The sequence below is a fragment of the Rissa tridactyla genome, chromosome 12 (genome assembly GCF_028500815.1).
Source record: "Rissa tridactyla isolate bRisTri1 chromosome 12, bRisTri1.patW.cur.20221130, whole genome shotgun sequence".
Classification (NCBI taxonomy): Eukaryota; Metazoa; Chordata; class Aves; order Charadriiformes; family Laridae; genus Rissa; species Rissa tridactyla.
In genome coordinates, this window is record NC_071477.1 from 10,935,944 (window position 1) to 10,961,184 (window position 25,241).

At 50.8% G+C, this 25,241-nt stretch overlaps 1 protein-coding gene across 1 annotated transcript; it reads right to left on the minus strand.

Moving 5' to 3' along the window:
- Nucleotides 1–1,122: 1,122 nt before the first annotated feature.
- On the minus strand, nt 1,123–6,057 carry FITM2 (fat storage inducing transmembrane protein 2). Its single transcript, XM_054218618.1, has 2 exons — nt 5,847–6,057; nt 1,123–3,878 (listed from the first exon to the last, which is right to left on the minus strand). Exons 1-2 carry the CDS (start codon nt 6,017–6,019, stop codon nt 3,236–3,238), a joined length of 816 nt encoding a protein of 271 aa, XP_054074593.1. The 5' UTR covers nt 6,020–6,057; the 3' UTR covers nt 1,123–3,235.
- Nucleotides 6,058–25,241: the final 19,184 nt, after the last annotated feature.

Below are 25,241 nucleotides of genomic sequence, written 5' to 3' on the forward strand. Positions count from 1 at the left end.
CATGTTCTAGCTGAGACTCCCTTCCTTGCTGGCTCCAGCAGAGGAAAATGTTTAAGGCACCAAGAACGGTCTCATCCACCTCAGCCAGGCCAAACGCTGCTTCTGCGAAGTGCTGTGATACGGAGCTCGCAAAACAGGCTGGACAAACATAGGCAGTGAAAAATTAGCAAACGTATGTTCAAATATGTAACATGCCAGTAATTTGCTGGAGACAAAAACTCCCTAAGTAATTCTACAGACACAGAAAGACAGCTCTACAGGAACAAGACCAGGGACAAAGGAAAAAGACCAAGTGTTTCTTGTGATTACAGCTGCTGTCTTTTGGAATTCACTTCAAAATGTGAAAATTTATCTTTAAAATGTTACACTTTTTTTAAAAAAAACTGAAACAAATTAACAATAGCTGTTGACAGCTGATTCGTGCCTTTGGCAGAGAACATCAAATCCAACTACTCACAGCGCTGTTTCTCTTTAGCTGCAAATCTGTTGTAGAGGGGCCACATTTTTGTTTTACTGATAAAAGTGTATTTGGGAGAGGGAAGGAAGTCAGATAAAGGTGATGGCAAATATGTGAACAGAAAATTTGCAACCTTTCATTTTCAGCACAAGGAAGCAAAGACTTACTCCAAAATATGAGTCAAAAAGCACAAAGAAATGGTCTAGAGCCCAGGGGAACTTTCTAAGCCAACAGCTGGCACATGGGCTCTGGGTACCGAGAAAGACGCACACGCCAAGATTTCCAAACTCATAAGCAGTATTACAGCCACGAGAATTCCTCCATATATTTCAATGGATTAGGCTTTCATTTTGCTACAATAAGCAACTGTCCATGTTTATGTAATCAGCTGCCTGGCGTAAAAGGCACACATTGGGAAACTTGCTTTTATCAGGCATGGCTTTTTTTTTTTGTTTTGTCTTTGTTTGGTTTCTTTTTACACACTGTACTTTTGAGAATCTGTGCTATATTAACTCATTCAAATACTGTGGAATTATCAATGTCAGTCTGATCATGCATCTAGAAGTCACAAAAACACCGCGAGGCTGGATCATTCCGGGAAACGAAGAGCAGCGACAGTATCTTTACGGACATCAGAAACAGATTCTCAAAGACACAAACACCGATAAAGTTTTTAAGTGTATTTCTTTCATTGTTTAAATAAAAGTTTTGAGAATAACCATATCCCATATTATTTCCATAATAAAAAGTTTGTATGACACTGGTTAGAAGTGGACAGAAATATCCATATAGTGATTGCACAAAACATTTCTGAAACTGAAGATAATTTCAGCAAGTCAGTTGGTTTAAATAAACAGCATTTCCTGTTTCAAGGCCATGTCTATATAGCAAAGTTACATAAAGATAACCTAAAATAGAAACTTAAATCTAATGAAATGAATCAGAAAACCTTCTGGGTATATAATCCCTTGTCATGGTGAAAGTGGCTTGCGGTCTAGCTTAACTCTATTTGGAGCAGGCTTACATTACATCAAAAGAATGTCTGCAAATGAATTTGCGTTGTTTAAACAAATTTAGTTAAACCCAATATGAGTTAATCAGTGCAAATTTTCCAAAGAGTCAGCTTAAAAGGCAATTCAATGCAAAAACAAAAGGAGGAGCTTGACAGAAAATACGTAACCTCCTGAAACGGCTTCTTTCTGCGAGATTTGTACGTTCTAAGGACGCACAACTCCCACCTGCCACTGAATTCAGTGGAAATTCAAGTGAATTCAGCTCTCCTCAGAGGCAGACCACAAGCGTGGAATTAACACTGCTGTATTTATTGCAAACACTACTGCTCTCTTGCTGGAAGAGAGCTGTTGAGATGGCAAACAGAAGCGTGCCGAGATTAGAGTGTGGTGCATCACACCCTATATTCAGCAAAATAATCACCTTGGAGTCAAACGCTACAGCCAGATCAAGCCTGCTCTCAGATTAGCGGACACTACCTCCAGCCTTGCCCACAGACCTTGTTGGCTGTCTCGTTCATCACTACAACTGTCAAACAAATTTTGTGCAGTTGTGACATGAATAAGCCTTTACGAAATAATAAAAAGCTTTTCAAGATAAAAACTATGCTAAATGGTTGATTGATATGATGAGTAAACCCATCCCATTTCATACCTATTCATTATACAACAGCAGTGTTTTATTCAGTAGTGGGTTTCCAGCCACATCAAAAGTGGCCACAGCTTTATGTGCAATCAAAATTAATTAGCTTATTGATATTACTGGATAAGCAAGAATAAATATTGCTTCAAGCACGCTGCTTTGCAGCTCTTATGATAAACAATGTGTTTCATTCATTACCAAGCAGACTATTTGGGAAACAGCAGGTTAAGCTAACTTGTTGCTAACACCAGAATACCATTGTTCTTCTAGAAGAAACAAACTGCGAAGTACTCGTTGTTGCAAAGTGTGCAACTCATAAGATTTAAAAAAAATTAAAACCACAATTCTCATATTTGACTTTATAGCAAAATTGGAAGGAGTTTGGTTTTTTTTGTGTCAAGAATAAAATGACAAAATATTATTACAGATACTTCACACAAGGAGAAAGTTAAGGCTGTTTTTCAAGAATTTACTCTTTAAAGGCAGGCATGAGTTTAAAGTCACTTAAAGTCTCCTTAAGACATTTAATCTCAGATTTACTCTCTGTTGCAGAAGATGTAGACAGCTAAGAAGCATTTGTGGCAAGTCAATGTATTTAACGCTTGATAACATGAGATGTTCCAGTTTCACAGCAGAACATATACTGCTATATACTGCTTTAATGAGTACTGATATTTTTGCAACACTTGGCACCCTTATGAGCTTTCCCATAAGGCAATACAAACAGGAGTACTAAAAAAAAAAATAATAATAAAGTAGTATGAGGTTTGGATCATCAATGATATTTTGACATAAATAAATCAAAGAGAGAGAATTAATCTGAGATCAGTCAAGCTCTTAAAGAGCAAAGGCCTCTGTCAGCCTTGGATCTGCTCCTCCATTTATTAATAAAACAGATCCAACTTCTGATTTCTTTGCTGAGAACGCCAGTCAGAAACTCCTAAACAAGAGCAGATCTCTTCCAATACCAATTTTTTTTTTTTCCTCCCAAGGAAGCAGCTCATTACCACCTGCCAGTCATCAGCTACTACAGATTTGGTTTCCTCCAGCCCATCACCTCCTCTTTACAGTGGAAATGCAGTAACCATTCCTACATTCGACTACGCCAGTACTGAATTTTAAAACTTATCTGCTATAACTGTATTTCTTTGAACTCAAAGGTATATTTGGAAGAGGTAGTCCAGGAGAAAAGGGTTTCAAGTACCAAAATCTGTATGTCCCGTACCAAGCTGACAGACCTATCAGCACACCGAGAAGCTTTTGACTGAAGTCATGGAAATAGACCGCAGTGCAGAGAAACATGAACACCCAGATCATGGTGAGAAAACACAAGGAAACAAACAGGCCGTTGATCACAACACGCAGCTTAGAGTTCTGGTCTATGGACAAGCCTTCCAGCACAGCCACCTCCTCCACAATCATCAGAGCACAGTATGAGAGCAGAAAACAGTGCCCTGAGATATCAAAACCATTCCAGATCCCGTTGTCCTGGTGGCACTCCTGCTTGGTGGCATACAGCCGGCGAGGCTCGCTGAGTTTACCCGAGGTAGAGCATGCGCCGGTGAGATTCTCGATATACATGAAGAGTCCGGTGCAGACATACCAGATGGCAGTGCCCACTGCAAGTGCACCGAGACGCCGCAGCACCATCAAAAGGCTCTTTGTGGTACCATAGAGGAACTTGCTCTTGGCAAACTGATAAGTAGTGACTGTGATGAAGGGCAGCAGAAGCCAGAACGTCCATGCCCAAGCCACCTTCACAAAATATCTGCCAGAGAAAAAACAAGAGAAACATCCATGTGTGGAACTTCACAGGACCTGAGCTAAGTGGTGGTGCTTGAAGAAGCAGGTTTTCAAGGTCAGTGCTTAGAGCTGTCTAAATCTGACACTTGTGCCATCCCTTCAAAATAAAGCATAGCTAAAATCTTAACTGTCTCCCCACTATTTCTCTCGGGCCCAAAACCTGAATACTCCCCCAATTGGGTACTTCCACTGTTTCCCAGACAGCGTTCCCTCAGACCTAGAGCCCTCGTTCAGACTTGCAGTAGACTTGCAGATCAGTTTTGCAATTGCTTTTACCCTACAAACCCGCTCAACTCTGCCCTACTCAGAATGCAGCTGCAAAGAATGTATTTTTAGCTTGCCACCCTGATCGCAGTAACCCTTTCTCTGACTCTCCTCCTCCATCTCAATTATCTTTGCTTCACCACCTCACCCTCTTAATACTGAATAAGACAGCCAGGAGGAGGGCTGACTCTTTTCTCTAATCAGCCTGTGAAATTTGTCCTCCGTTATCACCTTATAAAATAAATGAAGAAGCAGAATATGTTTGTTCCTTTGCTGTCCCTTCAGTTGATAAGAGCTTTCCTTCGGCAAAGACAGATCCTTCCATCTCTAAATTCACTCACTGCCTTGAAAATTTTTGCTATGATGCTTACGAAATCTCAAAAATCATCTGATGATGTGCTGATATGCTGTTTAACAGGAGAAAATATTGCGTAACTAGCCCTCTTCAAATCTTTAAGTGGAGCAGGTATAAGTGAATTTACTAAGAAGCTAGGGAGACCAAGTCTACGATCACCTTTCTCCCCTTAGTACCTTCCAATGCAGCTTGCTTCCTATCAGCTGGTGGGAGAAGGGAACTGTGCAGCCCCCTCTTTGCCCACATCCCAGTTTGAAAAAAAGAGATGGCAGAATTCTGGCCTATGGCTGAGCTATTGCTAGACACGCAGTCATCATTAAATCATCACCTCAGACAAAACCAAGCAGGAATAGAGTTCTGAATCTTCATTAGGACCCTAACAAAAACTGTCAGGGCCTTGCCTAGGATCTTGAGGAGTACCTCCATTACTCTTCATTTTACAGTAGAGGGGGCATCTGTGTGGGAACTACAGCTGCTATCATGGAACAGTAATTGAAAATAAAATCCTCATTTTATTGAGACAGTTAAAAGCAAAAAAGGCTGCTAATATCATTGCTGCCAGCAAAGCAGCAGGCAAGTAATTTGTGGGGAGAAAAATTGCTTCAGGAACTCTCACTACAGATAACCTTCCTCTATTTAAAAAGGGAAAATTGAACTGTAGCATGTTTTTACTGTAACATCAACTTCACTCTCTTAAGTGTTCCTGCCAATCTTTCTTTTCAATTGCAGTAAAAGCGGCTCCTCTCCCACACGTCACCAAATAACAAATCCAAATCAATAAAGTACAAAATTCCCCAAGTCACAGGGGAAAACAGCAATTTTAGCTTTACTTTCTGATCTGTAGCAGGTATAGTGCACGTGCACTGTCCCAGCTCATTGCCTTCCTCATGCCCTTCAAAATGCTCAAGTGTAGCTTTAAAGAATGACTAAACCAGTTAAATCATTGCCCGAGTACTAGGAAAGGACTGCAGTAACTCTGCTTTTAAAAAAGATGCTAGAAGACGCTAAACTACTTATTTTCTTCAGCTTGCTTTTAAATCAGTTCAATAACTATCAGTTGACTCAAACCTGAGGAATAACCTGGGAGCTAAAGAAGGGGGAAAACCCCTCTTTTTCCCCTTCCCATAGAAACTGAGCAAGAAACTCCAGTTGTTCTGAAGTCTTACGGCCCTGTAGTCTGTAGCAGACGTTAAGACCGCGAGATCTAACAGAAACCACCACTTAGCCCCCTCAGCAGCCCAGCACAGGCACGCCCCCCGCTATTCCCCCCCCCGCCATGGCGCAGGCCTCCCCGGCCCCCCAGGCCCTCCTCACACGTTGAGCGGGTTGCGCTTGTTCCGCATGGGCGTCTCGGGCACCAGGTCGCCGTCCTTGAGGGCGGACCCGAGGAGGACGATGGCCAGCAGCAGCCAAGGCAGCCTGCGGCTCACTCGCCCGCCGGCCAGCCCGGCCCGCAGCCAGCGGCCGCTCCGCTCCAGCCGCTCCATCGCCGCCGCCGCCGCCTCCACCGCCCCGCCCGCTCGGCCGCCGTACCGCGTCACACGCCGGCCCCGCCCACCCACGCACCGCCCCCGCGCCCCCTGGCGGCGCCCGCGCGGGAACGGCGGCGGGGATGCGCATGCGTACTGCCGCGCGGCGGCGGCGGGCGGGACAGCGCCCCCTGCAGGGCGGTGTGGGGTGCACGGGGGGCCGGCACGGTGTGGGGCCCATAGGGGAGCCCCGTTACAGTGTGGTATCCATAGAGGGCGGGCGTTGCGGTAAGGGATCCGTGTGGGGGCCGTGTTATGGTATGGGATCTATGGGGGGGGCGTTGCGCTATAGGATCCATAGAGGAGCCCCGTTAGGGTATGGGATCCATGCAGGAGTCCCGTTGCAGCGTGGGATACATGGGGGGGCCCCATTGCGGCATGGGATCCATGTGGGAGCCTCGTTATGGTACGGGATCCATGCGGGAGATGCGTTAAGGAATGGGATCCGTAGGGGGGCCCCATTACAGTATGGGATCCATCGTGTATCCCCATTATGGTAGGAGGAGCCTCATTATGGTATGGGATCCGTGTGGGAGACACGTTATGGAATGGGATCCATAGGGGGGCCCCATTACAGTATGAGATCCATGCAGGAGCTGCGTTACAGTATGGGATCCATACGGGAGCTGTGTAATGGTGTGGGATCCACAGGGGAGCCCCGTTATGGTATGGGATCCATGCGGGAGCTGTGTTACAGTAGGGGATCCATAGGGGAGCCCTGTTACGGTATGGGATCCATGTGGGAGCTGTGTAACGGTGTGGGATCCACAGGGGAGCCCCGTTATGGTATGGGATCCATGTGGGAGCCGTGTTACGGTAGGGGATCCATAGGGGAGCCACGTGTCCCACACCGGGAAGGGCCCGCGCTCGTGTCAGTGACAGCGGGGTAAGACGTGTGCTCAGAAACGTCCCTTCCCCACTGTCCCCTGTCAGGACAGGAACGGCGGCAGCGGTTCGGATCCGTCACCCGGTGGGCTGACCACCTGCAGAGCACCGGCAGAGACCCCTGAGGGGCTCGTGGGGTGTGGGATCTATGCCATAGGTTAGGTTGGAAAAGATCTTTAAGATCCTGGAGTCCAGCCGTTACCCCAGCAGTGCCCTGTCACCACCGACCCACGTCCCTCAGCGCCACATCCACACGGCTGTTAAATCCCTCCAGGGATGGAGACCCCACCACTGCCCTGGGCGGCCTGTTCCAGCGCTGGACAACACTTTTGGCGCAGAAATATTCCCTGATATCCACCCTAAACCTCCCCTGGCACAACTTGAGGCTGCTTTCTCTCATCCTATACATGAGCATCCAGTACTTCTAGAGGAAGGCGGCAGCTCCCCTGAAGGAGAGTGTCCTACCATGACAGTCAAGAGAAAGTTTAAGAATTTCTTCATTCAGTAGAATTTTTTCACTTTTTTCCTGGGGCTTCAGAGAGAGGGAAAAAGTATTTCTGAGGCTCTCAATGCTCCTGCCCCTTTTCACTGCCCATGTTTGATCCCTGAGGTCCCTTCCAACCTGGTATTCCATGATTCTGTGATATTTCGAGCTGAAAGTGGTGTCCAAGCACCGGCCGTCGCCGTGGTATTTCAGACCTATGTCATCTACTGAACTGCTGCCGCTGTCATTTCAGCTTAGTTCTTAAAAATAATAAAAAAAAAGCATCAGCAAGCAGAGAAATGGCTGAATGAACAAAGAGCCTTTATTCATCCCAACGGCCTCCGGAAGAAAAATAAGAAAAATGTGAGGGGGGCGGGGGGGAAAAAAGCAGATCCTATCTGAGACGGGATGGGAAAGTGTTTCTTGCCAGGGCACGTTTCAGAGCTGGTTTGCAGACATGGCCAGCGAAGCTGGGGCAGCATCTGGGCTCAAAGAATCACAGAATCAAAGAGCAGAAGGACACATCAAAGGGGCTGCAGCCGATACGGAGAGTTTCAGCGACGGAGCTTATCCAGGGTAAACGGCGTTTGGCAATTTGTTAGGTGTTGGTTTTAATAAGACGGCCACGGCCGTGTCTAGCACTCCCGGCCATGGCGTTGTGTGTCGTCCCCCCCCCCGAATTAGAAAAGATGGGCGGCTGCGTTCACTCGGACGAGCGAGGATGAGAGGGGCTGGGAGCGGGTTTGACAGAGCCCGGCATTGTCTGCCTAAATCCCCCCTCCGCCTTTGAAACCTGGCCTCCCCTCCGCTGCCCAGGTGTGGGGCTCGGAGCTCCAGACTGTCTGCGACACCCCGGTGAGCTGGAGGTGGCCAGCGGCTCGGCTGGTGGCTAATGAAGCATGCGGTGGTGTCTGCCACCCGGCAGGAGGATTTCACGAGCTCGGCACCTGCTCCGGATGAATGGAGTTGACGGCACGGGCTGGAAATGCGTCTGTCTTCAGCCCAGCTTGAAATGTCTGAGGATTATCTCTGTCAACCGTGGATTCCCGCAAGCAAAGCTCAGCTGGGTCCAGGTGTCCTGCAGATTTAGAGTAAATCTCTGCTTTCGGGCCATGCATTAGCTGCCACGTGCATCGGCCAAGGCCAACAGTCCTTCTGAGGAGCCGATCGCCCCTCCTCTGTGAAGAACCACAGAAGCAAAATTTAGGTCTTTTAAAACTGCAGAAAAAGCTTTTATTCATAAACGGGGAATAAGGTTTGTTCCAGGGGGATTGCAGAAGGTTCCCAAAGAGCCCTCACAGACACCCGGTCGAGCTGCGACAGGTATAAACCCTACTAAACTGCAATAATTTGTCAGGTATAGCAGATATGGCTGCCCGATATGGCTGTCCTTCCCTTTTTTTGTATCTTTTTCCTTAACCTCACCAAGTCACCGCCTGATGCAAGCTGAAATCTTCCAGATTTGTTTAAATAATTCTTTGGTTGTTTTGTTTTTATTTGTTGGGTTGGTTGTTTTTTTTTTTCAGTTTAATTTGAAGCAAGGCCCCCAACAAATCGTTTCACTTTCATTGAGAAATCCCAGTTTGCCTCTAAAGGACACAGGGATAGGTCCGTTAGGGGCTGTAGAACCCCCTTCAGAGCTGATGGGCGGTTGGTGAGCCGTGTCCCTGCACTCCCAGTCACCCGGAGCGTAGGGCACTCACTTGGAGAGACAAAGAGGAGATGCCGGCCGCCTGAGCAGAGGTTTGAAGCGAGAACCAACACACCTGGGAAGAGCATCCTCACTCCTGAGCTGCAACAAGCTTGGGGGAAGTCTGTCCTGCTCACAGAGTTCACGTGGTGCCAGGTATTTCACTACTCATTGGAGCAAGAACGACAGCACTGAGTTATTCATTATTTTCAACAATTCTAATTGCTTAGAAAATTAATTTATCTCATTACAGTGATTCTGTCAATCACTGTGATTGCAAAGAACTGTGTCTCGCTGGTGTGAGACTATGGTATGGATAGCCCTCCAGCAGAGGGCTACGAAGATGGTCAGGGCACTGGAGCATCTCGCTGATGAGGAAAGTGTGAGACCTGTGTCTGTGTAGCGCGGAGAAGAGAAGCCTGAGGGGGGATCTCATCAATGCTTATCAATATCTAAAGGGCGGGTGTCAAGAGGATGGGGCCAGACTCCTCTCAGTGGTCCCCAGCAACAGGACAAGGGGCAACGGGCACAAAGTGATACACAGGAAGATCCATCTGAACATGAGGAAAAACTTCTTTCTTTTCAGGGTGGCAGAGCACTGGCACAGGCTGCCCAGAGAGGTTGTGGAGTTTCCTTCTCTGGAGACATTCAAAACCCTCCTGGATGTGATCCTGTCCAGCCTGCTCTAGATGACCCTGCTCTGGCAGGGGGGTTGGACTAGATGATCTCCAGAGGTCCCTTCCAACCCCGGCCATTCTGTGATTCGGTTCTACCTTCTGCAGAACTGAGGATCCTCATCTTGAAACAGAGTCGCCTCCGTCTCAGCAAACAGCCAGTGGAAAGACCACCCTAGCAACCCTTGCCAGGAGCCTAGGGCAACTGTGCACCTAATTTGGGTGCTTAAAATTCGCTGTGGAGAAATTTAGACCTTCTTGCAAGACAGTGACATTTCGCTCAGGCTTGTGGTGCTGCACCGTGATCTGCTGTCACTTAAGACGCTGAGAAAATGGTGTTGTATTCGAATATGCTGCAGTAGCATCATATAGTAGTCTCACAGGTGTGTCATGAGACCACTATGCACAAGCTCTTCCTGCTGAACACGCTCAAAAGAATTGCATGTTAGAAGGCGGCAAGATCTCTACTGAAAAGTCGGTTGTGCTTTAAAGCCATTTGCAGAATGAGTTACGGGAGTTTAATTCTTCATCCCTTTGCTAAAGCCCTTCAGCCGCTGTGAGCGCCCCAACAAGGGAACCTCCCGGCACCGAAGAATAAGCTGGCAAAGCTTTGGAGGTTTGCTGTGGAGCAGGACCAAGAAGTTTGAACTGAATCCTCGGCTCAGTCAGTCAAAACTGAGTCTCTTGACCGTGCTCAATAGGAATCTTTCTTTTCTGGTCAGATTTCTGGGTCTGGTGCGCTCTGTTGCAGCCAAGGAAGGATGCCTGGAGGAGAAGGAGAGAAAAGCCACGCACATTTTTTTACAAAACAGAAGCAATTGTTCTTTTCTGATGCAAGTTTGGGCTAGGGTGGGTTCTCCCATGCTGCAGGGAGGTGTGCTCCAGGAGGAGACCTTGGTCGCCCCCCAGCACGCTGCCTGGTGGGACCGGCAGAGCCACCAGCCTGTGGCCGCACACTTGTGGGGCTGAGTCACCCCACCACCACCGGCCCATTTGAGACCTCCTCTCCTCCCATATTGTCCCCCCGCTTCGGAGCCGTTCCCACACCCGCTAGCATCTGCTCACCCACCGTTGCCTGCCCAGGGGGCCCCTCGCCAGCCCCCAGCCCTTCCCTTGGGAAGCCAGGTGCTGGTGGCGGCCGTTCTTGCCCAGCCTCCCCTGCTCTCTGTTTTCCTTGGCGAGTGCTGCTCACATCTCCATGATTGATTGTGTTTGAGTTTGATCGTGGAGCGTCCTGGGATGTTTGCATGAGAGGTGCTACATAAGCGTAATTCGTGCTGTATTTTCTTTGCCTAATAGAAGCTTAAGCTTGAAGTTTAAGATGGTTTCGGCCCTTTGCTGAGACACTGTCCATCAACCCAGATGCTTTCAGCTCCGCGGCCTTCTCTATTCACTGTCAGCTTAAAAAAAAAAATAGAGAAAGAAATAATATTGTGCTTTGTTCCTTTGTGTCAGTGATGCCTTTGAAATGCAGCCTTCCTTTCACATCGTCCTAGACTTTGGTGCCCGTCTCTGCTGGGGAGCGATGCTCTTCCCACGAGCCGCGGTCTGGCCATGGGTCTGGGCAGAACCAAGAGCAAGTTTCGCTCCTGCGGGTGGATGCTGCGTTATTTATGGCAGAGATGCTGAGTCGAGAGACAGAAGAGAGGCGATGGTAACCCACCACCACCTGTGTGTCTGCCCGAACCTATGGGAAGGCTCTTTCCCAGTCCTGAAACCCCAAGAATTTTAGAAAAAGGTGCGGAAATTAACCCCAGGGAATTTGTACAGGCTGCACCATCACTGGTACTGGCCTGAAAACCTCTGCAGGTCACACGTTTCCCCTCCAGCTCCCCTCAAATGAATAGGGAGGGTATGATCTGAGCTGCAGGGAATTTTCAGCATATTTGGTGGTTATATCCAAAGATCAAAATATTTTGGGATACCGGGCAAAGCATAATAAAGAACCGATTCAGTTTTCAGCGGCGCAAACTTTACTAATGCTCCAAATTAATACCTACTGCTACAAAATATTTACATTTCTTGTTCTGCGCGGCCAGATTGCAGCAGAGCAGACTAATGACGAGTTTTAATTTACAGGAGAGAATGGTCTTGTGATGAGCGTGGACTCCGAGGAGCTGGGTTTAATGTCGGGCTCTGACAAACCCCCTCTCCAGCCATAGGCAAGTCCCTTCGCCTCTGTATCCCCGCGCCCTGAGCGGGATACGGGAGAAATTCTGTTCTCCTCCTCCCTAAATTTCTTTCAGAGACAATTGTGAGGTTGCAGAAGGACACGATAATGATCCGAAGAGCTTAAAAATAACCCAAACTCACAAAGATGTAAAATAGTTACTCTTCCTACAATACAAATTACACAGCCCATTAGCAGATGAAGTGGGGATGAGATTACACATGAAAAAGCAGAATTCATGTGATTAAGTATACATGTGCTTGGGCATAAAATGGTCTTAATTAGTCATGTTTATCTATAATTGCCTGACTTCCTCGAGCAGCTGTGGTGGCTGCGTGCGCAGCTCCTTGCTGAAATCTTCCCTGGTTTTTGCACAGCATATAACGTGCGCCTTCTGTGTTTGCCAAAGAAAATCCTCACCGCTGCACCCCCCCCACCCCACCCCCGCAACAGCTGCGTATTTGAATTAATTCCATTCTCGCTGCGTTGTTTTTTGGGGGGTAGCTGCTGGGTAGGTTTTTCGCTGCAGGCTGAGTGGGCAGCGCTGTCTGGGCAGCAGCCCCATTAGCCTTTCTGTTAGCCATGTGCTAAAGGTGGTATTTCCGCTTATTCCCTTTCTGTAATGATTATCAATCACAGATTAAACATCATGTAAATCTCACAACAACAATTTCCACAAAAAAAACCCCAAAACTTTGCTGGGTGGCCCTCTAGCTACTGTAGAAAAATATTGCCTTTTTTTTTTTTTTTTAAGATGAAGAAACTGCTGTTTGTTGCAACTGGTCAAATATGGGAAGGAAATGGTCTGTGCTTATTCATTCACATTCAGAAATATGAACTTTTCAAACTTTACTGGTGCATTTTTAGCTTGTATGTTTGCAGGAAAGAATCAGAGTCATATACTCAGGTGTAAAATTTGGAAGTGACTTTGTGTTGATTACCTGCAGGGGCCACAGTTAATAGTTCTGGTTTCTTGACTATATAACTGGTACAGCCAACCACATAACATGAGCTGTTGCTATTTCAGTCAAATATAGAATTACAAATATCAAATGTAAAACTAAAAAAAAAAATAATATACATACATAATATTTAATCTGTGCTTTACCGGCTTGGTTAATTATAAGTGTTGGCTGAAAATGTGTTATGAATTTGTCCTGACCATAATGAGTATTGAAATGCTCTGTAGATTAAAATAATAATTACAAAAGATGTTCAAAGGGTATGCTGGATAGCCAGTGCACTCAAGATGGTCACAGTCTTAATTTAGAAGCCTAAATTAATAGAATAATTTTTTTTTAACCTACGTATGTGCAGTGTTCGGCTCGCTGAAGGCCTCCTGCTCGCCTCGCCACGCTCCTCTGCTGCGGGGCTGCCCCACATCTCAGCCTTCCTCAGAAGAAACAAGGGTGCCCCAAGCCATGGAGTGTATCACTGGGGTCATCAACCACCGGTGGCATCTGAAAGACAAGATGGGCAGAAAGACAGCGAGGTGAGGGGATGTGCCAACGTGAAGAGCTCTGAGCAGCGCCCAGGTCAGCCACCCCTGGGATTAGGACAGTGAAGAAGTGAGTTTGCCTCAAGGAGAAGCCCAAAGCTGTACTGGTGTCTGGGCTTTGGGCTCTGGTTTATCACCATTTTTCCCAGCCAGGACTCTTCCCTTCAGCTTCTACCAGAGTTTGGGAGCACTTGCTTTGCTGTCTGTACCTGTGTGGTCCCACCGGGTGTAGGGGGAGATCTGCCATTAGGATTAAATGCTCCCAAATGGCAAATTAAACCTATTCGTTATGGAGCTTCTGCACCTCCCTAAGGCAGCTAATGAGATTTTACCGTCAAGCCCAAGAGGCTGGCAGGGCCGTTACTGGTCCATTATGGTCTGGCCTAGTTTCCCAACACAAAGTGGGCCAGACTGGCTGCTCTCAGCTCTTGACGAGGAAGCACATCCCAGTCCACCAGGAATGGAGTATCTCCCAGAATACAGCGGTCTGTTCTGCTCCCTGCCATGGTGGGAGGAAGGTATAGAGGGTGGTCAACAGTGCATGGTGGGGGGGTCACCAACAACCCGAGGAGGAGATGGGTGATGAAAGTTGTACTCCTGCTGCCTGGACTCTACCTGTTCTGAGAATAAACAACGTTTTTTTTTTTTTTCTTTCCCTTAGCTTTAAGTTTGGTGAAAAATAAAATTAAAGCCAAATCTTAGTGCTTCAACTAAATCAGAGCATTTACCAGCTTCACTTAAAGAAACAGGATTCTTTTCACCCGTGTTTATTTGTACAGTTCAGACAAGCTGTTTATTTAAATGTGAGCCCACCACAGATGTGCAACTCAGCCCAATCTCTGTTGACACCATTCAGAAGTCAGGGAAAAAAAAAGTAATACACGAGAAGCATGTTCTGCCACTTTGCTGGAAAGAAGGCCTTTCTTTCTGCTGTTTATTTAATATAGGCTCCAAACAATTGGCAAAGCAGATCTTACCCTGGTGCGGGGAGATGAGCAGGACCCTGTGAGGTGATGGAAGGTGCCATCGCCGCATCAGGCGCCCTCTGAGAAGGATGGGGGATGCAGATACCCTCCTTGTAGCGCAGCTTTTTTGCATGCTGGGGGGAGTTCCCTCTCCCCAAGACGTCCGCGTTGCTGGGGCTTTGAACTCCACTTCAAAGCTGGGGCTGGGGCGAGGTTTCTGTAAACCCAGAGAAACAGGTAAATATTTATCAGAGTCAATTAACCCTCTTCATCACCTCAACGGTCATCTGTGCAAGACGGCTGGAGGGGTTTTGGCAGGCACAGAGGGGAGCCTTGTTGATTTACTGACCCACTTTGGGAGGCGGGTAGACACAAAACACTGCGGTGAGGAGACCTGGAGGTTTTCCCCTTAACACGGTCCGTGAACTCACAGAGATGTCTCATCTTTTCTGTTACTGGAGCAGGCAGAAGAAAAAGGTCCTGCTCTTGCCTGGGGAGAAAGGGAGAGCACCAGTCCTGCTCCTAGCACTGCTACTCTAGCTTTATAACCACTTCATTCATCCCACTCACTCCAGATGGGCATCAGCTGCTCACAGAGGCTGAGAGCTCATTGTGTCTCTGACCTGCTATTGCAGGTTTAAGGGTAGACATTGTGAACTACCCATGCCAGAAGACATAATATCATATAATGCCTCCATGAATTTATCAAGTTCTGGTTTCCAACATTGCCCCAACCCACTTGCAGGGGTCCAAGGTCTTGGTTTTGGAAAGAGGGCTTTGCTGGGCCACTCTGTCCCTGGTGTCTGTGTAGCAGCCAGTGGAGGGGGCAAGGAGGACACCCAACAGCTATCCCCAGTCACCAAACCAGTCACCAAACCACTCACCAGCACTCCCAGCTCCCCCTCTCTTATCAGCACAGCATGAAAACACCGGCTTAAATAAGAAAAGGGGAAGGGAAAACTAGAAACAGCTGAGCACCAGATGAGAAGGATGAGGCTAGGCTCGTTCCTGAGCCCCAACCTGACCCAGCACCCCCCTGCTCGGACATGGCCCCCCGGGCAATGCCACCCTCCCTTTCTGTCAGCCAGGAACCCGCAGCTGCATGCTGACTAGCCGAAAAGGAAGCGCTGGGGCTGTAACAGGGTCCAGCTGGGACCTGTGTGCTGCCCCTGAGGGTGTCTCTCCACTTGGCTCTGGGAAGATGCTGGGGGAGGCTCCGTGGGTGTCCCCCTGCCAGCTTCTGGAGTCCGGTGCTCCGGCACAGCTCTCACCTCCTGTGCTTTCAAGGCAGGGAAAGCCCCACCGCCCCGGCGGGCTCGGCTCCACAGCAACACATGGGCAGCAGACAGGACACCGGGGTGAAACCACGCTCCATGTCTGCTGGGGAAGCGGAGCGGGGAGAGGGATGTGCCAAAGGCAACATCTGTCTCGGTGAGCTCAGTGTTTGCTGTCCTGCGAGACGCCGGCCGCGGGGCAGATGGGCTCTTGTCCTTTCCCTCACCGAGCGCTGAGCTCCGACCTACCAGGTGCCTCTGTGGGAGCTGGCGCCGGCACATCTGTTAGCAGGATGAAGGCTGGATTGTACCAGGCTTGCCTGCGTGGGATAGTTAAATCTCACTAGCGGCAGTGGGGAGGACGAGGCAGCATGAACCTTATCGGCTGTGGTCCTTATCAGACACCACAAGCCCAGGTCCCCGTGGGGCTCGTGCTCCCAGTACTGGTGTGTGCCCAGCTCCACTCCTGTTTCCTCCCTGTCACTCGTGGCACATGGTCAAGGTCATGCAGCAGGGATGTGTCAGCTCAAGCCACCATCAGACCTCTGTGTCCCTGAGGGGTGGACAGAGCCACTGACGAGCTGCAGGAATCCCGCATCCAACTCCCTCTGTACATCAAAGGGCGGGCACTGGGGAGCGTGGGCTCAGCGGAGCTGCCAGGACTCAGAGTGTCCTCAGACCAGACAGTTATCTTCAGATGAGGTGTCCCAGTTCCCAGGGTTTTCAGGGACTCACGTGTCAGCACATCCCCTGGTCAGAGCAGAAAAGACCCCGGGGAGTGTGTCTCCATGGTGAGAGAGATGTGGAGACAATCGCTCCCATTTTGGCTGTGTTCAGTTAAACTGCAGATCATGGGTTTGGACCTTCCAAGGCCTTGCTTGGAATCAGATTTCCTTCTATATTTCCCTAGATACATGGGGTTTTAAACAGCCTCATTTATCCCTGGCAGGTCAAAGCACATGCACCTCAGGGAGCCATGCCCTGCTGGGACGGTCACCCCCGTGTCCACCCACCACCGTGTCCTGGCTGAGGAACCCAGGCCATGCACTGACACACCAAACCCTTCCCCAGGGCCAGCAAAGAGGAATCTCCCTGTACGGGGAGCCTTTCCTGGTGGGAGCCCCCCAGGATGGCTCCCCACCACCAGCAGTGGGGACCAGCTGGTGGCACTGGTGGGGAGCAGAGTGCCATTTGTCCTGCCCGGCACCAAGAGCCCTGGCCGTGCGGCAGCTAGGCTGGTGGGCAACTCTCTGAGGTTTACAGCTGTGTTTCAAGCTCTTCAGGCAGGAATAATTCACCGGCAGGCAGGTTAGCCCATACTTTAAGAGAGTTCATGGGCTTCTTGTTGACATTAAGATCACACAGGGCAGGATCTGCAAGTAACCCTCGTTGTGGCCACTGTGGCCAGTGACCCAGCCTCTCAACAGGCCAGGAAATATATCCCAGCATGAAATAACACCAACTCTGCCTTCATGCCCAGAGCAGAGGGGTAACGATCCCCCAAGCGCATGCACTGGCGAGCACTGACACTTGCACCAGGTCATGGGCAAGGGGCTGTTGGCAGAGGGCAGCCTCTTTCACTTGAAAGACAGGGCAGATTTGGTACGGGCTCTGCACTGCAAGCACGGGTTCTCCTCTTTTTCTCTGGGCACAGATTATCTATAACGATGTTGTGCTGTTTGCTGCTTGTTTTCCACTTCCAAACCCTGTGGGATGGCCCAGCCTGGGAAGGAGGCATCGGTGTGCTGCTTACCACCTTTGGCTCTTCTTGCTGAGCTTCTGCATCCCAAAACCATGGCTGTGCCCATCTCCCAGCGCGACTCTCTCCCAGCCTCTGCAGCACAGCACAGCACAGCTCCACAGAGATGCCGTGCCACCGACACGACGTGTCTCGCCAGGACCTCCAGCTGCACGCTTCCTCACAGGCTTTTATGTTCTTGGAACAACAAAATTTATCACTTGTGGCAGACAGGGTGTCTAAGTGAGTTCGGGGACTGCAGCTGCTTCTCTCAGCATCTGGCACAGCCTGATCCTAGGGAGCTCCTTTCATTAAATCACCCAGCAAATACTTGTGGAATCAGAGCTCTTGATTTCCATTCCTTTATACTTCACGTATGTGCTTGGCTCAGCCTCGGGAGGTTGCTTTTTGGACGGTCAAGTGCATGCAGGCCCCCAACATGCACATTTTGTCGTAATAAATGTGGAGTCCAAGACACAGGAGGAGCAGATGACGCCTCGGTAAGTCTGAGACAAGGCATCAGTGATGGTATGTCTACGGGCTCTGCAATCCCTGCCTGGTGTGCCAGGGCAGGGGCTGCTCGAGCTGTGTTTAAAGGGCAGCACAGTCGTCCTTGGGTGAAGGCTGAGGAAACTGAGCAGAAAAGAGCATGCCAAGATTCTCGTTTTCCCCTTTACCAGCCTTTGTCCAGCTTTGAGCAAAATAGCTCTTGCAAACATCTGAGCCTCCGTGGCTGAACCTGCGAAATTTCATGCCTAGGCAGAGAGAAACCTGGTGGCTTGGATCCAGCCATCTGGATGTGGGAAAGCTTGGAAGTCCCATGAGAAAAGGGAGATTTCTTGGCAAAGATTCACATTAAATCTTTACGGGAGAGTGGAGGGGTGAAAATACAAAGTGTTCATCAAGATGCTCCCGTCGTGCGGGCAGAAGCCAGGAAGCCCCGAGATCATAGAATCAACAGCATTGCCTAGGTTGGAAGGGACCTTTCAGATCATCTAGGGGTGTGCAGGTACAGCAAGAGATTTTAAAAGTGCGGAAAAGTATTTGAAGCTCATTTCAGCTTCAATACCAGAAATAGGCAGATGTTGCAGAAATCCTGTGTAGTCCTGTCCTGCTCACCTGGAGGGGCAGGACCAGCTCCGAGGCGGTGCTGGTCATCGGCAACCCTCAAAGCCCTCTGGTAGATGTGATCAGGATGATAGTATGGATGGAGAAATGTGTATGGAAAGCGGTTTGCCCAATGTCACTCATGAGACCAAAAGCTTCAGGATTACACCCTCGTCTCACCCGTTAGGTGCTCTCTCTGCTACAGCGCTGATGGCCTCCCCGGGAAGTCCCAGGAGAGCTGAGCCACTGCTGTTCTCAGCCTTGTGAAGAGTTGTTAACACACCGAGAGCCCGTATGGGCTCGTCTTTCCTGCCCAAAGCTTCCCCATCTCCTCCAGACGCCCCTGGGAGCTCCTGTGCTGTGTCTTTCCTCCTGCACCACCTCGCTGCGCTCACCAGAGTCTGCTTTTAAAGCTGGCCAGGCTGTGAGAGATCACCACCCACCGGAGCCACGGCCTCCTCCCTGCTGGACATGCCCCAGGCAGACCCTGGGGAGAAGCAACACCTTCAGGAGACCCCATCCCAACATCCCAAGGGATGATAAACCACTGCAAGCACTCCCTGCTTCCTTCAGAGCTGGGGAGGAAAAGCAGCATCTCTTCTAGCCCCACTGTTATTTAGTCTGAGCCAAGCAAACAAACAAACAGCAGCAACATTTTTCTGTGGAAAAAAACCATTTTGCAGCTGGAGAGAGCGAACCGTGCGCTGGTGGGGATGGTTGGGGGGTGTCCGACAGTGCTGCAGTGGGGGCCCGGGCACGTGAGCACCGGGGCCACCCCCGAGAAGAGGAGCAACGGGAACAAGACCTCCCTGTGCAGCCATGACCAACCCGCCTGTGAACCGGTGCCAGGTGCTCAGTTTCTATCTTAATTTTGGTCTTGGAAAAAAAGGGAACGGACTGAACACACAGGGGCTGCAGTCAGGCTGCGGCACACACCCGTCCAAGCAAGAAAATTACACGGTAAGGCTGCCAGGGTGTCCTGACTTCACTTCGCCGGGTCTGGGCTTTCGGGGCTGTGATCCGCTTGCCCCCGACCGGCAGCTGATCCACCCCTTTGCTGGCGCTGCAGCATTTCCCGACTATTGCACAGGTAGCGCTTACTGCATCAGATGCCGAGGAAAGAGACAATCTCCGCTCGCCCCAGATGATGCCTTTCGTGCAGGCTGGTTTTGCCCTGTGGGTTGGGGAAATCCCACCAGGACCCCGGGGTGGGACCGACGGATTTCCCACCTCTGAGCCTGAAAGCCGACCACATGGAGAGCAGGCGATAAGCACAGTAAAAAACCACCCCACCATCGTCATGTGTCCAGGGCTGCTGGCTCCTGTCCGTGTCTGCGGGCAGGGCTGTAGGTGCACAGTGGGGATGGGGGCGGTGGGGTAGTGGGCACGGGGCTGCTGTGGGGTGGGGGGTCCCGGTACCCAGCCTGGGCTGGTGAGGAGGTCACGGCTGATGTTTGGTGCCCAGGTTTGGGTCTATCTCGGTCTCGGCTGGCTCGTGGTGTGATGGGCCCCTCTTTCCATTGACCTGTTAGATTCTTCTCACGTTGGCAGAGCGCAGCAGGACCATCACGCACCCACAGCGCCGGTCTAAAAAACAAATCGTTAGCAAACAGCGAATTAACTACCTTCTGGATTGTGCTGAGAGGAGCTTCCGCGCTATTTGTTAAGTGGATTTCTAAACTTAGCCCAGTTACTGTAAAAAATACCTTTGCGAGAAACTACCGTCCGCAGCACTCAACTTCAGAGACATTTATTTCTAGAGCCGGCGGAAAAATTTCTCGCCTTTCAAAGGCTCCAATTATATCTTGGTGCTGGCTGGAACCGGTGGCCTTTGCAGCTTCCTCACAGGCAGTCGCGGGCTGCTGGTGGGGACCACAGCTCTGACGGTGCCGCAGAGACAGGGGGAGAGGTGGGGGGGCTGATACCCACCTACTGACCAAGGAGATCACATAGGATCCCATTAGCCGTGATGGACGCCTTAGTTAGTACCCCAAAACAAGCATTTTTCACTTTGCATCACAAAAGCATTAGTCCTGCTGCTTTTTCAGCTACGGTTGCTGTTAGCACTAAAGACTCCCAGGGTCAGGCTTCTGTCAGGACCTGGCCAGTTGCACCAGTAAAAGGAGCAACTCACAGCTCGCAGAGCTGGGGTGATGCCCAGGTGGCCTTTGGCTAGTGGGTCGGTAGCCAGGCTGTGGGCAAAGCAGCTCTGTGTCACCCCACCGAGCCCAGCCTGGGTGGTCGGACCCACATGTGCAGGCTCCTGCTCCCGACTGCCCGTTCCCTGCAGCATCACTATGTGTAAAATGGGAAAGGGTGGGGTTTTTTCACCTTTATTTTTAGTTTTTCGCATGTCCTAGCAAATATGCAAGTGGAAACAGTGGGTTAAGAGAGGACGTTGCACCTAATGCAGAGGCAGGCACTAGGCATTGTGTGAAAGGCTCCAGGACCGTGGTCCCGACTGCAGAGATTGCAACTGCTTGTCCCTGTCGATGGATGAGCCGGCCCCTGGCACAGGAACAATCCCGCAGATGGATTTTACAGCAACATCCATGGATTGCAAACAGTCTTGCAAATCAGAGAGGTGATTGGAGAGAGCAGGAGGGAGTGGTGAAGCATCTCATGTTTATTAATGGAGATGCTCCGAACCCCAGAGTTTGGACTAGGCACATGCTGCCACCATGTTAGCCTGCTGTTGTAGGCAAGCCGTGATGCCTTAAGTGGTTGAGATGAAGGCTGGAGAAGACTTGGCCCTCTCCAACCTGTCCTGCTGATCTCTCCGCTGTGGTCCCTGCTGCCGTGGCTGCACATTCAGGGTCACACGCGTGGTACCCCCGGCATGAGCTGTTCCCCGCAGCTGGCTCAGGCGCTCCTCCCTTCTGCCATCCGTCCCTCCTCCCCCTAATCGCAGCCCTGGCAGAGGTGGAATCTTCTTCTGCAATGGTCTGGAAGTGTATGGCTGGTGCTTCCAGCTGGCCACAAACAGCAGAAATGCAGCCCAGGAGACAGGATTGCTGCCCAAGCGAGTTAGGAGGCAGCCTCCAGCAGCAGGGTTCACATGGGCCTGGGGTCAGGAAAAAATCCAGTAGACATCAATAACTGAAGCCTTCATAAATAATCCTGCAGGCTCTGGCAAATGCAGCTGGGCTATCTTGCTTCAGGTTTCCTCCAGAGGTTTGCTCCCCCTGCTCAATTTTGCCTCCTGCCTGGTGTGACTGTGCCGCACTGGCACGGGGAAAGCAGGTTCCTGGGTGTGGAGATGGCCTGGCTGGATGAGGGATGACCTGATGACAACGAGGGAGAGTGAGGTGAATGTGCATTGCACCTTGGCTCTCCGCTCCATCCCAGCTTTTAAAAGTGAATAATAGGAACAATTCGGGCTACCAAAATTCACAACATATCACAAAATCACTCCCTCTCATTAAAATTGTGAAATTTCCTTTGAAAAACTTGCTCTGTTCCTGCGATGTCTGAGATATCAGGGAGAAGGGGTTTGATACTTATCAAACTTCATTAATTTTGATGAAGAAAGGCTGAATCCTTTGGCAAAGCCCATCCCAACGTGGTGTCCCTGTGTTCTGGCCAAGAAAGGCACAGTTCTGCTGGCAGCCAGGAATTGACCCCCTGATTCGCGCAGCCTGGGAGGTCACCTCTTCGGCGTGAGATTTGACTTTTCCGCACCCCTTCCTCCAAGGCTCAGCTTGGTTCAGAAAGGGATTCAACATTTACAAGGAGTTAATTTCCTAATTAGCAAGAAAGATGACTCCGAGGTCCTCAGACCTCAGGACTGGTCTCGGTTGGGTTAGAGCTCAACGGGGTGTTTCACTCCAGGGAGATCACAAATAAACGTGCAGGAGTTCAGCCTGGGTTTTCTCACACCACAACATACGGAGATCAAATCTTCTGACCACGAGAGTCAGAAGGAAGATCTCCTTTGATAACGCATGAGCAGGAACCAACCTCTGGGTGTGTTGGACCTCTACAGGGCTCTAGAAACACAAAAAGCCATCAAAAGCCCCACTTTCCTTCCCTGCCAGGGTGGGCACTGCGGTAGGTGGAGCCGCTGGTGGTGTTTGTGGGAGGACTGGGGGAAATGAACAGCTTTCAGCAAATCTGGAAAACGAGCCTTTCTGCCAGTTCATAAGAGGGGGGTATTTTACTAGAGCAACAAATTTTGTGCATTACCTGGGAAAACTGCTTTGTTCAAACGGGGCTTTTGTTTTGATTTTACCCCAGTAAAGAGAAGGCTCCTGCTATGGAAAGCCACACCAACCTCCTCCAGGCACAGGGATGCTCAGGGACCAACAGCACATCCCGTCCCCCAGCAAAGGGCAAAGCCCTGCTCAGTCCTGTGTGGGCTCATGTCACCACCTGCCGCCTTGATCCACAGGTGATGGGGGATGCCCGAAGCCAACAGACGGGAGAAGCAAATGTGACAGAGGAATCCTGCGAGCCCCGTCGTGGCTTATTCTGGGGCGAGCTGCTATGTGTGTCAGTCTTAAAAGCATCGGTGGGCATCTCTGCCACGAGAGTGCCGTGAACCCAGTGATTTATCTCTTTTTTTTCTCCCCAATGCTCATTAAAATGAGAATTTGCCGGCACGGCTGCTGTATCCAGCCGAATGCGTGTGCTTCTTGGCTCCCAGCGAGGTCCTCGCTGCAGATACCGTGTGCTTTGGCAGCCGGGCCAGTCTGGGCTGCAGGATATTACGCCTGGCAAAGACACAAACCCCTTCCAGTTCCTGGAATTTGGATTGTCTCGCGGAGTGCTGATTAAGCAGTGCTTTCAATCTGCACCCAAGACAAAACCCTCGCCTTGTCTCCGCTCCGAGGCTCAGTGTGGCTCGGCTGCTGCGTGGCAGCGGGAGCTGCAGTGGGTTTGCTCGCCCCGAGCCCCAGGGAAACAAAAAAAAAAAACCCCAAAATTCTTAAATGAAAAGAATTTGCATTTTTGCAGTTTGCGGTGCTGGACGAGCATTTGCTGCTCAGGGCTCTGTCTTTTGTGAAATGACAAATCATGGAAAATACCCTCCCCATAGCACAGCCCCGGTGCCCTTCCCACCTCGGTGTGCGCTTGGCGGCTGCTGCTCCTCCCAGTATGCCCAGACCACGTCCCCAGTCTGCCCAGTCGAGATCGCTGCTGTGTGTCCCCGTCTGCCTTTCTAATCCGCTGGGAATGAAACCGCCCTCACCAGTTTCGCTAATGAGAGCTTTGATAGCCGGGGTTGAGTGGAGGGAGGCAGCCCCAGTGTGTGCCGTCCCGGTGTGGTACGAAGGACCTTCCCGCTGCCGGCCCCTGGAGCTGGCACTCGCCCCCACATACGGGTGAACATAAAATCGGGGTGCCAGCAAACCGGGGATGGTGCTTTACCGGGCGCCTGCGGAGAGGTGACTGGTGTTTTGGGGTGGGCTGCTGCTGGGAAGGTGAAGCTGAGCTGGTTGGACCCCCTACAGCAGGCAGCCTGGAAAGCTGGTGGGCTCTGGGAGCCACCCGGACACCCCGGCGTGCCCAGTGCTGGCATCTGTGTCACGGCACGGTCCCCACAGCGTGCCCAGCCATGCCAGCACACGGGATGATGCTCCTCTCTGCCCTGAGGGGTTGGAGATGCCTCGGCAGCGGTTTCTCTGTCTCCTCGCTGGCACAATCATCATCCCACCCGCTGGGTGGGGAGTGGATGGAAATATCCCTCCCGCACATGTCTCCAGCTGCTCCCCAGGGCCCGCAGCATCTTGAGTTGCTTTACGAGAGAGCAGATGCCAGGAAAAATATACACGGGGGACTATTTCAGCAGAGGCTCAGAGCAGGGTGAGGCTGTATTGCTGTAGCACATCAGCTCAGCACCTGGGCGTTATTCCCACTCCACACTCGCGTCTGCTCCTCCCCGAGATCCTGGTCGGCTTCTGTGTCCCCGTGGGTCTCGGGGCCTGTGGGTGAAGCTCTGGGATGTGCCATCAGTCCCAACAGGGGCAGGAGTTGCATTGCTGGGATCCTCAATTCTTATCCCAGTGAGGGTGAGAAGCAGCAGAAGAGAAGATGCTGCCGGGGGGACTGTGGGACTGCCTTCTCCTCCCCTCCTCCCCAGCAGCATCCTTGTCTCCCTGCCTGAGCACCAGCTTTCCCCCATCTCAGGTGTGTGCCTCCATCTCCGTGCCTCCCGCCAGCTCAGGAGCAGGGATTTGGCCTCAGTGGTCTCCTTCATGCAAGCAAAGAGCCAAATCCTGGCTCCAGAGCCACCTGTGCCCTGGCGAGGTGCAGGGTGAGCACCCTGCTTCCCTGGGGCACTGTGGCATGGGGTGACGATGGCAGCGAGCCCTGCCACGGCTCCCAGGCAGCCGCCTGCTCTGGCTCCCAGTGCGGCGGGAGGGAGAGATGTGAGGGGCATTGCAAGCAGCCCCTTCAGCCTGCCAGGCTTGCATTTTTGTGACCTGCAGTAATTCAGCTGGCCCCAGGCATCGGGACCGCTGGGGTGTTACAGGGAAACACTCTTGATGCTGCAGGATTGTCTACAGCTTTCAGACTTCTGCAGCCATTTCCCCTCCCTGGGGACAGAGCCCTGATGGGAGCACAGCCCGCAGAGGAAGGGCTCTTTTACCCTGAGGACATGTCCCTGACTGGGCATCGTCAGCCCAGGTCAGTGGTGGGGACATGGGCAGAGCCCCCCCAGGCTGCCGCAAACCCCAGTCCTTGGGGAACCC

Excerpts from the sequence above, each read along its gene's own strand:
- FITM2 (XM_054218618.1), bottom strand. The coding sequence starts at position 6,019 with ATGGAGCGGCTGGAGCGGAGCGGCCGCTGGCTGCGGGCCGGGCTGGCC. Across the intron at positions 3,879-5,846 it reads AAGCGCAACCCGCTCAACGT|ATATTTTGTGAAGGTGGCTT; the intron begins GTGAGGAGGGCC and ends TTTCTCTGGCAG.